General features: G+C 41.6%; 1 protein-coding gene across 1 annotated transcript in view; it reads left to right on the forward strand.

The window, feature by feature from the left end:
- The first annotated feature begins 577 nt into the window (after positions 1 to 577).
- Positions 578 to 14,551, forward strand: part of ssh2a (slingshot protein phosphatase 2a) — a 175,127-nt gene continuing 161,153 nt past the window's right edge. The window contains exon 1 of the mRNA XM_068010447.1: positions 578 to 813. Coding sequence (XP_067866548.1) covers positions 751 to 813 — 63 coding nt within the window. The 5' untranslated portion in view covers positions 578 to 750. The remainder of the gene's footprint in view (positions 814 to 14,551) is intronic.

Consider the following 14,551-nt stretch of genomic DNA (forward strand, 5'->3'; position numbering starts at 1 on the left):
TTCCCAGGACAGCATTACCCACCCCTTAACTCTTGTGCTGCAGTACAGTTCAATTGATTGCACAAGTGGATATTATTTATGCGTGAGCTTCGGCGACTGTTTAACCACGGGGAACGTCAAGTTTAAATCCATCTGTGTCTTCAACAAATATTTATCAGTTTCGAACAGAGACACTGTAGAGCAATCAACAGTAGAATCCATTTTTTTCTTGCCTGGGGCAATAAGGTTGACTGTGGTTGACGGAAGAGTTCCTATTTCATATGTGGCTTTGGCATGTACAGTATTATTTTTACACATTTTCACCCCCTAATGGATATTTTCTTTGCGCTCAGCAGTAAGCGGAAAGCAACAGAGGTGAAAATGAACTGCCTATTCCTTTCAGGGGTCTTGCAAAAGTATGATTCATACAGCAACCTTTCTTCTGTCCCTTGATAGTGGACCGGTGCATTTTTGTTATTGCATTCGGTCTGTGCTGGTACTCCACGATTTTTCTCTTCATTTCTGCCTTCCACCGACCGGTGTTTCATTTGCACTGGAAAGAGTTAAGTTTTGTTGACAAGGCAGGTCGCTGGCGCTTGCGCAGATGCGCCGCCAAAGGGAGAAGGGGCAGAGTCGGCGAGTGCGAAGCATCGAGTTGCAGGGCGTTGGTGTTTCAATTACTGTATTTAATCGATAGATTTAAGAATAGAAACAAATACCCTAACGACTTTTCATATGAGAATGAGACTTGTAGTGTACGGGATTCTATAGATGGCTCTAGTAACAGTCCAGCGGTCTCCGACACCCAGTACCACCTCAAGCCCCTGTGTTTCGGTGAGTCTTTTTTCCTGTCAGCCCGGCTCTTCTGTTGAACGTCGTCTCCAGAAGGCGCTCGAGGGGACAGTGCGCCTGCGCAGCACCGCTCCTGGCGGCATTTGGCGCTCGGTCGGCGTCGGTCTGGTCGCGCGCACTTGGCTTTAAAAATAACGTTTTAGAATACTGCGAGCAGGTTCTCTCTTCCCCCCCATGTAAAATGTTATGGAGGAATTATTTACTTGCATGATTCTATTTATGCATTACATTCCCCTATACACGTAGAGGGTTGTTGTTGAATACAACTAGGCGGTTATTTGTACATTTAAACGGTCGCTCGCGCTTTCTTCCTGTTCCTGGTTGGCTATAAAGGGATGGGCCCTACTCTTTCCTGTAGTTATTTTTAGTCCACCTGCACGTTATGTCAAGTGTTTTTACCTTTTTTTTTGAGGGTAGAGCAATATCTGTTTTCTGAAATGCTCCAACTGTAGTATAGTGTTTTTAATATCTTAAGGTGTGAACTTCACTTGACAGGAACAAGTTTTTTGTTGAAGAATAAAGGACAAAAGGCGAGACTTTTGCTAAATGTATTGTCCGTAAAGGCGCAATTCCGAGTAACTATTGATAACGTGTACGTCCTGCATCATCGATGGCGTCAGAATGACTGTTGACAGCGTGGTTGGCGTTGGAAACCGCTATTACCAACGCCATTGTTACTGGAGGCAATGGATCAAATAATCTGATCCTTTGTAATCTGGGGCAGGTTTGTCCAAATTGTAGCCCTGAGCCTTGGAAATTGAGTCTTGTTTGCATCTTTATTTCTTATTTGTTTGTTTCTTGTTTGGAAAGGACTGTATTTACTGTTTTAATTGGTGGATAAGTCCTAAAACAGAGCATCAAAATCTGTTGGTGTCAGTCCATTTAGATTATTAGTAATCTTCTTTGGCCTCCTTGTCTCGAGAGACAATGGGTAAGCGCCTAGAGGTGGTCAGTGGTGCCTGGTAGTAGTATTAGTAGTCTTCTTTGGCCTCCTTATCTCGAGAGACAATGGGTAAACGCCTGGAGGTGGTCAGTCGTGTGTGGAGCAGCGCCTGGAGTGGCTATAAAGGCCAATTCTAGAGTGACAGGCTCTTCCACAGGTGCTGCAGAAAAAATTTGTTTGTCGGGGCTGTTACACAGTTGGTTCTCCCCTTGCGCCTCTGTCTTTTTTCCTGCCAACTGCTAAGTCTCTTCGACTCGCCACACTTTAGCCCCGCCTTTATGGCTTACCGCCAGTATTAGTAGCAATAAGTTTAAATAAATGTTATGTGTCTCCCCCCCCCCCCCCCTGGAGACTTGGTGGTTTATTCATTTCTATTCAGCCCCCTCCAGGAAATGTGAATTTATCCTACTTTTAACATGTTCTGGAAGAGTAACTGGCTACATTGTAATAAAGTTGCTTTAAATATGTGTCTGAAAATTGTCACGTTTCCACATAATGCTTTTAATCTTAGCAATTAATTTCTTCTATAGTAAAACCCCAATTGATATCACTTCAGTTAATGAGTACACACCTCACCAGACAAAAATGATTGGATAATATCCCATTATATCACCATTTCATCATTTCCTGTTGATGTCGTTACATCAGGTTTCATTCAATGTAAAAGGAATACATTGAATCTAGAATGCAGTGATTGTATCTTTTGCTAAGTACAGGCTGATTTTGTTTTGGTTGTAAATGAAGCAGGTGTTCTGTATACTACATTTTTAAGTTTTTGACCTACCCCTTGCTTTTTTACAAATGACTTTACAGTTTTACTACCAAATTAAATCTCTGATCCAGTGCTTAAGCAGTTGATTTAACTGAAGATTTAAATGGATACATTAGTAGAGTAGGTCCTTGTAAACAGAAACATGCATCACTATTGGGCAATCGTCATATTGGCCACAAGGCACTTTATTTATTTACAATGCCAAGATGGATATTTACTGACTAGTGTATAGTAAGTGGATTATAGGTAAAATTTTGTTGCCGTTATAGTGTCATAGTTATACAGCACAGAAACAGGCCCTTCAGCCCATCGTGTCTGTGCCGGCCATACAGCACCCAACTATTCTAATCCCATGTTCCTGCACTTGGCCCATAGCCTTGTATGCTATGGAGTTTCAAGTGCTCATCTAAGTACTATTATTTAGAAATGTGTTCATACAAAGTAAGTAGTTTGCTCTGGATAGTATTAGTTATCTTGAAGATAACATATCACCATTGAATTTTCATCCATTCATTTAATTCCCTAAACCCTTTCTTAGTTGTTTGTTCTCCCAGCAAACCAATGAACCTCTCCTGTGGCCTACTTAAAGCTGCAGAGGATGTTCAGTATGTCTGTACTTGCTTCGAGATGCAAACATGATGACATGCAAGACCAGTTTAGTGTCTCTTTTGTGGATTGTTGCTTTAGTTTGATTTTGCTCCACACTCCCTCTATAACTATGGGGTGGGGTTTGGGTCGGGTGGGGGGCGGTGTGGGTGCACAAAATGAAGAATAAAACAAATGTGTTCTCAACTTCTATTGCCCTAGGCCTCTAAAGCCAAGTTGATCTTTTTATTTTTAAATCAACCTGTAATAGGCCTATTGGGGAACAAAAGACAAAATGTGTGCATAGAGCTTGGCTTGGTATCAACCTGGATTAAGTGGAATAAAACATATAAGTGCTTTAGGTGAAGGATAAGGGTCTATCGGTGAACACAGTGCCACAATGGGAACGAGAAATACAGAAGGTAGTGATTAGATGACACAAAGTTTGAGTTCTGTCCTTAATTAGATCTTGACCATTTTTTTTTTTAAGTACCCTACTCTTGTCATGTAATTGAAAAGTAATCAATCAGAGCACTCCACATGACCCCAACTTGCTTGCATATATAATGTAATTTATTTTTTCAACAATTTTGAACTTATTTTAGGATTGTATAAAGCTTATGAAGTAGTTTTCTCATGCACTATAAACATTTTGCATGAGCCCTAATTTGTCTCTTCTCTTTCATGTGAAAATGCTTCATAAAGTTTTCACCAAATGTCATATATTTTCTTGGTTCTTTTTCAAATTCATTAAGTTAGCAGGTATAGATCTATGGGATTGCATATCTATACAACTAACTTATGACCAATAATATAATGCCATTCTGGGTCTGTATTCATTGGAGTTCAGAAGGATGAGAGGTGATCTGATTGAAACATCTAAGATCCTGAGGGTCTTGACAGGGTGAATGTTGAAATGATGTTTCCCCTTGTGGGAGAGACTAAAACTAGGGGTTACTGTTTAAATATAAAGGGGTCTCCCATTTATGACAGATGAGGAGAAATTTTTTCTTTGAGGCTCCTGAGTTTGTGGAACTTTTCCCCAGAGAGCGGAGGAGGCAGGGCCATTGAATGTTTTTAAGGCAGAAGTAGACAGATTCTTGACAAACAAGGGAGTCAAAGGGTATCGGGGATAGGGAGGAAAGTGGAGTTGAGTGTGCAAACGGATCAGCCATGACCTTATTGAATGGCAGAGCAGGCTGAAGGGGCTGAATAGCCTACTCCTGTTCCTAGTTCATATGTTCGTATTATTTTAATAAAACCTTTTAATGGGTAGTTTGTTATCAAATGGTAGCGATTCAGCATTGGGACCCGGTTTTTGTGCTTTCTCTCTGCTACCGATTTGCTAATTTGAGCTATGTTGATTTGGGGCAGTCTGAGCTAAAGGACTACTGCACATCTGGAGGGAAGGTGAGCATGAGAATTACGCTTGGTCGTTGACTACACTTCCTAGCTGCTCATTTACGGTCTTTATTGGGAAAGGTTTAGAAGGAAGTTGGCTGCCTACCTTTTTGTCACAATTACATTACTAGCTTGGTCCCAGAATATTCTTAGTTTGCACAAAGGCAAGAAAAATCAGGATTTGCATAAACAAGAAAACATCAGTGTTCAAGCATTGAAATACTATTAGTGCAAAAAAACTTATTTGTTCATGGGATGTGGGCATCACTGGCTAGGCCAGCATTTATTGCCCATCCCTGATTGCCCTTGAACTGAGTGGCTTGCTGGGCCATTTCAGAGGGCATGTAAGAGTCAGCCACATTGCTGTGGGTCTGGAGTCACATGTAGGCCAGACCTGGTAAGGACTGCAGATTTCCTTCCCTGAAGGACATTAGTGAACCAGATGAGAATTTTTACAACAATAGGCAAAGGTTTCATGGTCGCCATTAGACTAGCTTTGATATTCCAGATTTATTAATTGAATTCAAATTTCACCATCTGCCATGGTGAGATTCAAACCCATGTCCCCAGAGTACTACCCTGGGCCTCTGCATTACTAGTCCAGTGACATTACCACTATACCACAGCCTCCTCCACTTGCTCCTACTATGACCTAGGGTTGCATTTTTGATCATCAAACTCAAAATCTACAATACTGTTTTATGTATATTTTCAATGATTTCCATAAACATTTTTTAATTACATTTCTATGGGAATTGAGTGAAGTGGTTCCAAATGTAGCATGAGCCCGCCAGTACTCAAATAGTCATTTTTTTGTATTTCAGTCTATACATGGGAGTGCCAGCAGCTTATTATTCTTTGGGACATCACACTAGAAACGAAACCCCTCTTTGCTCGATGTCCAAAATTACATGTACGAGTTGCTGTCACTGGTTTGTGATCAGAAGTGAAATGCTCCCTGAATTTTTTTTTCCTTCTCTTGTCCAGGGAGACTTAAGTGGTTTTGGCTGTACCACTGGCTAGCTGATACAATCCCACAGCATAGATTTATTTATGTTCAAAGTATTGTTTGCATTTCTAGCTTCAAAATGCTTATTGACCACAGATTGACATGTTGCATGGAAATATACATAAACACAGATGAGAATTAAATATGCAGCCAGTGGCATACTTATTTTAAGTTTACTTTAATTGTTTTAACAAAACAGTCAGTATTATCAGTCACTGACAATGTTTAACAGTTAGGAATAAATGAGAATCTCACGACTGGTGGGATAGTATACAAAAAAAGCTTCAAATGATTTAGAGGAGATGATGGCATAGTGATAATGTCACTGAATGTAATCCCGAGGCCCAGGCTAATTCCCTGGGGACACGGGTTCAAATCCCACCATGGTAGTTGGTGGAATTTAAATTAAAATTCACTTTTATAATCGGGAATTGAAAATCAGTAATGGTGCCATTAAACTACCATCGATTGTTGTCACTAATGCCCTATATGGAAAGGAATCTGCCATCCTTACCTGGTCTGGCCTACATGTGACTCTAGACCCACAGCCATGTGGTTGATTCTTAACTGCCCTCTGAAATGGCCTAGCATGCCACTCTGTTGTCAAGGGCAACTAAGGATGGGCAAAAATGCTGGCCTTGCCAATGGCATCCATATCCCATGAAAGAATTTTTTAAAAAAAGGATGCTTTTTATATCATCAGCAACAACTAGCAGCAGTAAGCTTTCACTCATGCCATGACCTGTGGTTTATCCACAACTGATAATTTTCAAAAGCTACACGCTGCTTCTGATTCAATGGATAAATGCACAGAGTAAAAGGAAACTGAATTATACAGACCAGGGGGGCCCAGAGTTCAGTTGCTAGTTCAACTGAGATGAGATGACTACTGGCGCCCAGTTAGGCTGATATTTGGGGGGTGCTGGTGAGGGAGGAGAGAATGGAGAACCTGATCATGCTTTGGCAATCTTGACTGGTGAGTTGTGTTTGCAAGCAAGATCAAACTTGGTTGTGATATCCTCCATGTTGGAATAGCCTGTTAATGCTCACTATTCAGCAATGCACTTGAAGAATGATCATCTGGGATAACTGAGACCAAATTAGTTATGGAACGATACCTGAAAGGTGAGAATTGGGTGTACAATATTATCATTGTGCATTACTGGGTCTGTTCCACAAGTATGGAAGATGTTCTTGCCAGAAAAATAAACCAAATGCGTTGAAATGACAGCAATATATTTATCAAATGTTAATACACCAAAATATAATTTTTAATACAAATTAGTTTTGCTCTACATAAGGCTGGTTTAATGAGTTCCTATGATTTATGCAATATAATTTCATTCATTAGTTGATTTATTTCCTTAAAACATCATGTCATATAGTTCCTTTTTCACATTTGTTTTTCTTATTGGTACTCACTGGGAAATGCATAAGTAATGCAAATGTTCGTAGAGCAGAATTACAGAATGTTCAGCAGTGAAGTTCTATTTTAGGAAAAAGTTTAATTTTGAAATGTAATGAAGCAATTGAATTTCATAGAACTTTTCAAGCATTAAATAAAGAATACTGGTTAACTTTTTTGAGTAACACTGAAATACATTTAATTTACAGTAACCTGTTACCTAGAGCTATTTTAATTATGGACATCTGACACAGTTGGCCACACCATCCTCCTCCAATGCCTCTCCACTGTCATCCAGCTGGGTGGGACTGCTGCCACCTGGTTCCATTCATAGCCAGAGAATTGCTTGTAATAGCTTCTCTTCCTGTTCCTGCACTGTTACCTCTGATGTCCCCCAATGATTTGTCTTTGGCCCTCTCCTATTTCTTATCTCCATGTTGTCCCTCAATGACATCATCTGAAAGCACAGTGTTAGTTTTCCCATGTACTCTGACGACACTCCGCTCTACCTCACCATCACTTCTCTTGACTCTTCCACTGTTGCTAAATTATCAGACTGCTTATCTGACATCCAGTATTGGATAAGCAAAGATTTCCTCTAATTAAATATTGAGAAGACTGAAGCCATTGTTTTTGGTCTCCGTTCCCTAGCTACCAATTCCTTTCCTCTCACTTGTAACGGTCTGAGATTAAGCGTCTGTTCGCAACCTTGGTGTCACGTTTGACCCCGAGATGATCTTCCAACCTCGTATTCGTGTCTTCACTAAGACCGCTTATTTCCACCTCCATAACATCACCCTACTTTGCCCCTGTCTCAGCTCAATTGCTGCTGAAACCCTCATTCTTGCCATTATTACCTCTAGACTTAACTATTCCAACGCACTCTTGGCTGGTCTCCCATATTCTACTCTCCGTAAACTTGAGGTCATCCAAAACTCTGCAGCATGTGTCTTAACTTGCACCAAATCCTGTTTCACTATCACCCCTGTGTTTGCTGTTGGTTGGCTCCTCGTCAAGCAATGCCTTGATTTTAAAATTCTCATCCTTGTTTTCAAATTCCTTCATGGCCTTGCCCCTCCCTATCTCTGTAATCTCCTACAGCCCACAACTTTCCAAGATATCTGTGCTGCTCTAATTCCAGCCTCTTGTGTATCCCTGATTTTAAGTGGTCCACCATTGGTGATCGTGCCTTCAGTTGCCTTGGCCTCAAGTTCTGAAATAGCCTCCCTACACCTTTCCACCTCGCTTTCTCCTTCAAGACACTCTTTGACCAAGCTTTTGGTCATTTGACCTAATATCTCCTTTTGCAGATGAGCGTCATACTTTGTTTTATAATACCTCTGTAAAGGGCCCTGGTGATCTATAAATATATTTTTGTTGGCATCGCAATTACATTGATTGAAGATGATTATTCTGGAAGTTACAACTTAGTGTGTGACTGCATGGGGCATGGTCTCATGGCAGTGAAACAAACTTGTAATGTTGCCATCTGTGTGTATTTCCTGAGCAAGGGGTCTGCTCTGGCTCTTAATGTACCTGCTGCGTCACCGCCCAGGATCAAACATCACCCCAAGTGCACATGGTGTAGTTGTTTTTGTTTTAGAGATACAGCACTGAAACAGGCCCTTCGGCCCACCGAGTCTGTGCCGATCATCAACCACCCATTTATTCTAATCCTACACTAATCCCATATTCCTACCACATCCCCACCTGTCCCTATATTATCCTACCACCTACCTATACTAGGGGCAATTTATAATCACCAATTTACCTATCAACCTGCAAGTCTTTTGGTGGTGGGAGGAAACCGGAGTACCTGGCGAAAACCCACGCAGACACAGGGAGAACTTGCAAACTCCACACAGGATCATTTGATTGAAACAAACCAAAGTACAATCTGTGCTTGGTTGGAATGGGGTCATTTTTGCTCTGAACAAGTGTAGAGAGGAGGAGAATGCCTATCTTGTTTTACCTGTGTTTTCAGGGGAGGTGTCTTGAAGTGAGTCCATGGACCTGGCAAGTGTCACTGTGACACACTTGTTTTGGTTTAATAGCTATTTTAATCTTTTTGTTACTTTTAAAGCCTCTCTGTTACTTTTGTTGTTAGCTCTATTTTTATGTACGGGGCAGATGGGGGTGAGGAGGAACTGCTAGTCTGCTGTTTGGTATGCTGTTATGTTTTTTGTATGGGGTTATGGAGGAACTTCCACTCGTTGAATCCTCTCCGCTCAGAATTATACCACCCACCACTCTTTCTGGTGTGTTTGCCTGCTTATTCTGCTCTGATATGAAGTCACGTTTATTTGTTCAGGGGAGGGTTGGAAATGCCCTTTTTAAGGACCATTAATCAGTACGATTGCAGATTAGAGTATGTGTTTTTGCTGTGAGTTGTGGAGGTTCTGGATGAATGGACAGAAATATAAAGAAAATGAGCTCATTGGAGTGTGATTTATAGGCACAATTAAACCAGTCTGATACAGCTCTAAAAGGATTTGTTTATTTGGCAACAAGCAAAATCCCAGTAAAGAAACTAGCACCTTTGCTATAATATGCAATTAATTGTACCTTAATGCTGATAAAGATGTAGGAAATGAATTCTCTCATTTTCCCCAGCAGTATTGTGTAATAAATTGTCCTGAATATAGAGGAACAATATTATTAGGTAGCAGTGAAAACATGTTCAAAGGTACTGTAGGTGAGTAACTATTGTAAGTTTAGTGGTCTTTTTGAAAACTGTTAGGTTTTTATTTTAATATATTTTGGGTATTAATGATGGAGCATTACCTGCTCAGCTGTGTATGCTTTTATTCTGACGCAATAAATAGAGGGTCAGATAAGGTCTAAGTGGGCTTTGAAAAATATTTGGGAACAAACCTAGATCTATTCTGGCAGTGAGAGGTAAGCAATATAGAACCTAATGGCTCCTTTACGATTATACCAGCACTGCCGATTGAAGCCCTGATTTTGGCAGCAGTACAGTACGATAAATGCGGCAGCACTGCCTCCTTTCTGGGGGAATAGAGATCCACCTTGAGGTGGTTTTTCAGGGGTCCTATTTTAAGTTGGCTCAAAGGAATTAGGATCACCCAACTCTTTAAAGGATCACCCACCCAAACCAGTCTCAGTTAAATCAAAACTGGTAAAGTCAGACAAAGTCAAAATGAAAATTCCATGTATTATCCACTGGTCATGGCGTCACTCAACAAAGTATTTGAGCACCACCCCAGCTGCAAATAATGGCTTGAAACATGGGCAAGTAGTTGGAGGATTTGTACTTGATGATCCTGTGTGTTATGGACCGGTGTGTAGCAGATTTCCATGGGTCCTCGAGGCAGCAGCAGCAGAGGTGACACTGACCAGTTGCATTTTTCTCTGACTGATTATGCTCCAAGCATGAGCTTGCGTGTGCTGGCAGAAATATGATTTTCCACTTGATGGTTTGCAAAGTTCTAATTCAGCGGCTGTCACCATTTGCAACTTTCTAACAACTTCAAGTATGCAAGATAGATAGTGACAAGTAACCGCAATGTTATTGTTGGTTGGCTTTATTTCCTTATCTGTAAATAGTTTGTAAGTGATGCTTGTTTATCTTCAAAGTAAAATATTTTGAACAATTTTGTATGTTTGGAAAGGTAATGGAATACAGTCAAACTTAGGCTAGCACATTCTGCAGTGATGGGGTTTGTCTGCTGGATTTTCTGATGGAATGACTTTTATTTTTATCTTGCTGCCATTCTTTTATGTCTCTCTCTCCTTTGTATTTTCTTTGGGAAGGGGTCTTGGGCTCCCCTCTTGCCCCTTTACCGGTTTGGCTGTAACAGGATTTATCTTTTAAAACGCAGTGATTTTTAGCTTACCACCTCAGTGAGTCTTTGCTCACTGCTCTCTGCTTCAATTACAATTAATCAGACAAGTTTTCTTAGGTTTAAACAAGAAAGATGCAAGTTTATTAGCCCTATCACTCTAACCCAGTTAAAACTACTAAAATACGCAAAGCAACCATGCTCTCATCCGTATGAGAGAAACACACATCCAAATAGCTATGGGGGGTGGGGGTGTTGAAGCAGAGTTGGCAAATAATGGAATACAGGTACTGTCTTTTGCTTTTGATGTAATGTCCTTAATTGAAGCTGAGGGCTTGGAGTTCTCGCTGGGGCCTGGTGCACAATTTCAGAGTTGCTTTTCTGGTACCAGAAGGCCGAAATATGCTTTGTCTGTAGTCTTGAAGTGTAGAAACTGCCACCTTGGTTGTTTTTTTTAGTTTTTAGAGATACAGCACTGAAACAGGTCCTTCGGCCCACCGAGTCTGTGCCGACCACCAACCACCCATTTATACTAATCCTACACTAATTCCATATTCCTACCACATCCCCACCTGTCCCTATATTTCCCTACCACCTACCTATACTAGGGGCAATTGCTAATGGCCAATTTACCTATCAACCTGCAAGTCTTTGGCATGTGGGAGGAAACCGGAGCACCCGGAGGAAACCCACGCAGACACAGGGACTTTGCTGGAGAGAGAGACAGAGAGAGAGAGGTCTTTTTGGTGTTTAAAATTGCAATCTCATTCCTTTCTGTGTGGCACAATTCAAAAGGCCCCCAGTCTGGCCAGCAGGTAGGTCGTGTGACCCCCTCTTTGTGTGAAACAGCAGCTTCTGGGAGGGTTGTTGATTTCAAAGCTTTCCAGATACACTCGTGGTAGTGGAGTTCTGGCTCTTACACAGACAAAGGATGTTGGTCATCGCGATTGCCGAGTCCAATCTTGTTAATTGAATCAGTGAGCACTCCCATTGTCTATCTATTCAACTATCTCTCCAAATTCAAATATTGAATCATATTTTCAGCTGGCCAGCTCTTTTTTAAACAAATTCTTTGCAATGTCCAGCAAAAAAGTTTCAGTTGTGTCCCATATGACGAAAGTAATATGTTTCCATTTGGCAGGTGTGATTTCCGTCACAATGACCACACGAGTATGGTCCAGGTAAGTCAAACCTCTAGTGCCCATATACATCCTGTACCACTTTCAACTTCACACAATTCCTTACCAATCATACTCTTCCTTTCTTAGCACCTAGCTATGAGGGAAACTTTTTAAAAAATTCATTCATGGGATGCGGGCATTGCTGTCAAGGCCAACATTTATTGCTGATCCCTAATTGCCATTGAGAAGGTGGTGGTGAGCCGCTGCTGTCTGTGTGGCGTAGGTGCACGCACATTGCTGTTAGGAAGGGAATTCCAGGATTTTGACTCTGCGACCGTGAAGGAATGCCGATTATATTTTCAAGTCAAGATGATGTGTGACTTGGATGGAAATTTGCAGGTGATTGTGTTCAAATGCACTTGCTGCTCTTGGTCTTCTAGGCAGTAGAGGTTGCGTGTTTGTAAGGTGCTGTCAAAGAAGACTTGCCGAATTGCAGCAGTGCAGTTTGTAGATGGTATGCACTGCTGCCACATTGTGACGGTGGTGGAGGGAGTGAATGTTTTATGGTGGTGGATTAGTTGGTCAGTCAACTGGGTTGCTTTGCCCTGGCTGGTGTCAAACTTCGAGTATTGCTGGAGCTGTACTCATCAAAGCGAATGGAGGGTATTCCAATACACTCCTGACTTGTCTTGTATATGGTGGAAAGTCTTTGGGGAGTTAGGAGGTGAGTTACTTGCTGCAGAATACCCACCCTCATGTTGGGTGGCTGCTAGTATTGTAGCTGCACTGGAACAGCTTGGCTAGTTCTGGAGTAAAAGCCCACAGCTGGGATGTGGTTGGGGGTCTATAGCCTTTGCGCACACTGGATACAGCAATCATTTTTTGATATCCCATGGAGTGAATCTAATCGGCTGAAATCTGTTATCTGTGATGGTGGGGATCTCAGAAAGAGACAGAGATAGATTATCCACTTGCCACTTCTGGCTGAAGATGTTTGCAAATGCTTCAGGCATGTCTTTTGCACTCGCATGCTGGGCTGCACCATCGTTGAAGATGGGGATGTTCATCGAGCCTCCTCCTCACATTAGTTGCTTAATTGTCCACCACCAGAACGACAGAGTTTTGATCTGATCCATGCTTTGGGGGATTGTTTAGTTCTGTCTATAGTATGTAAGTAAGTCCACTGTTTAGCATGCAAGTAGTCCTGCGTTATAGCTTCCCCAGGTTGGCACCTCATTTTTAAGTATGCTTGGTGTTGCTTCTGACATGCTTTCCTACACTTCTTTGAACAAGGGTTAGTCTCCTTATTTGATTATGGTGGAGTGAGGGATTTGCAGGACCATGACGTTACAGACTGTGCAGAATACAGTTCTGCTACTGATGATGGCCCATCGCGCCTCATGAATACCCAATTTTGAGTTGCTAGATCTGTTCTGAATCTGTCCTATTTAGCACAGTGGTTCTCACAACACAATGGAAGGTGTTCTCAGTGTGAAGGTGGGACTTCATCTCCACAGGAGTGTGCAGTGATCACTCAGTAACCACAGCAACTCTTTATTTAGATAGTGACATTAACATAAATGTCCTGAGGTACTTTCTAGGAGCATATTGAACAAGACATCTAGACACATCGAGGCTATTATGCCAGATGACCAAAAACTTGGTCAAAGAGTTAGATTTTATTCCTTTAAGACACTCCTTAAAGAGAGATAGCAAGGCGGAGAGCTATAGGGACAGAATTCTAGAGTTTACGGCCTAGGCAGCTGAAGGTACGGCTGCCAATGGTGGAGCAATTAAAATTGTGAATGCTCAACAAGCCAGAATTTGCAGAGTGCAGAGATCGGGGGTGTGGCAGTTGTAGGGCTGAAGGAATTTAGAGATAGAGAGGGGCGAGACCATTTAAGTAATTTGAAAACAAGGATGAGAAATTTTAAATTGAGGAGTTGCTGAACAGGAGCTGGTGAGCACAGGGAGATGAGTGAATGGGACTTGGTGCGAGTTAGGACATGGGCAACAAAGTTTTGAATGACCTCAAGTTTGCGGAGAGTCGAACTTGGGAGGCTACTACACCTGGACTTCACTATAATGTGGTCTGCTATAGCGCAGAACTCAGTATAATGTGCGTCCGTCTTTTCATTTTTCATTTAGATATAACATTTCAGAACATTGTTGAAGCATAAATGCTCCACAAATGATTTTGAACAAACCAATGAGATGGCAGCCTCGTGACTAATTAAGGTGCCAATTTTCTTTGTATAAATACTGGTCAAACTTGCACTGATAGCCAACAACGATCAACGCGAAATCATATGTACTGAAACACAAAAGATAATATCTTACATCATCGCTGAGAAGTTGAAAGTCATCGCCCACATCCAGTAAGGCAGTAAGCAAGCATCCGCTTCACACAGAATGGGGATCGCTGAATCAACAGATTGTGGGTGGCTTAAAGATGAAGAGAAGTTGAGAAGGATGTTGATGGAGATGGGTGAAGGTGGTCAAGCAAGATAGAAATCCAAAAATGCTGACCACATGCTTCTCAGCAACGCCATGTACACTTGACTCACCCAGGAGAGAGCCAAGGCTGTACCTGTATCTGGTCCTATTATTCAAGATCAGACTAAGTTTTGCCACCAAATGAATGAAAATACCAGTGCTCCAGTAGAGCTTGGAGCCATTAA

This window comes from Heterodontus francisci, chromosome 30 (assembly GCF_036365525.1).
Source record: "Heterodontus francisci isolate sHetFra1 chromosome 30, sHetFra1.hap1, whole genome shotgun sequence".
Taxonomy (NCBI): domain Eukaryota; kingdom Metazoa; phylum Chordata; class Chondrichthyes; order Heterodontiformes; family Heterodontidae; genus Heterodontus; species Heterodontus francisci.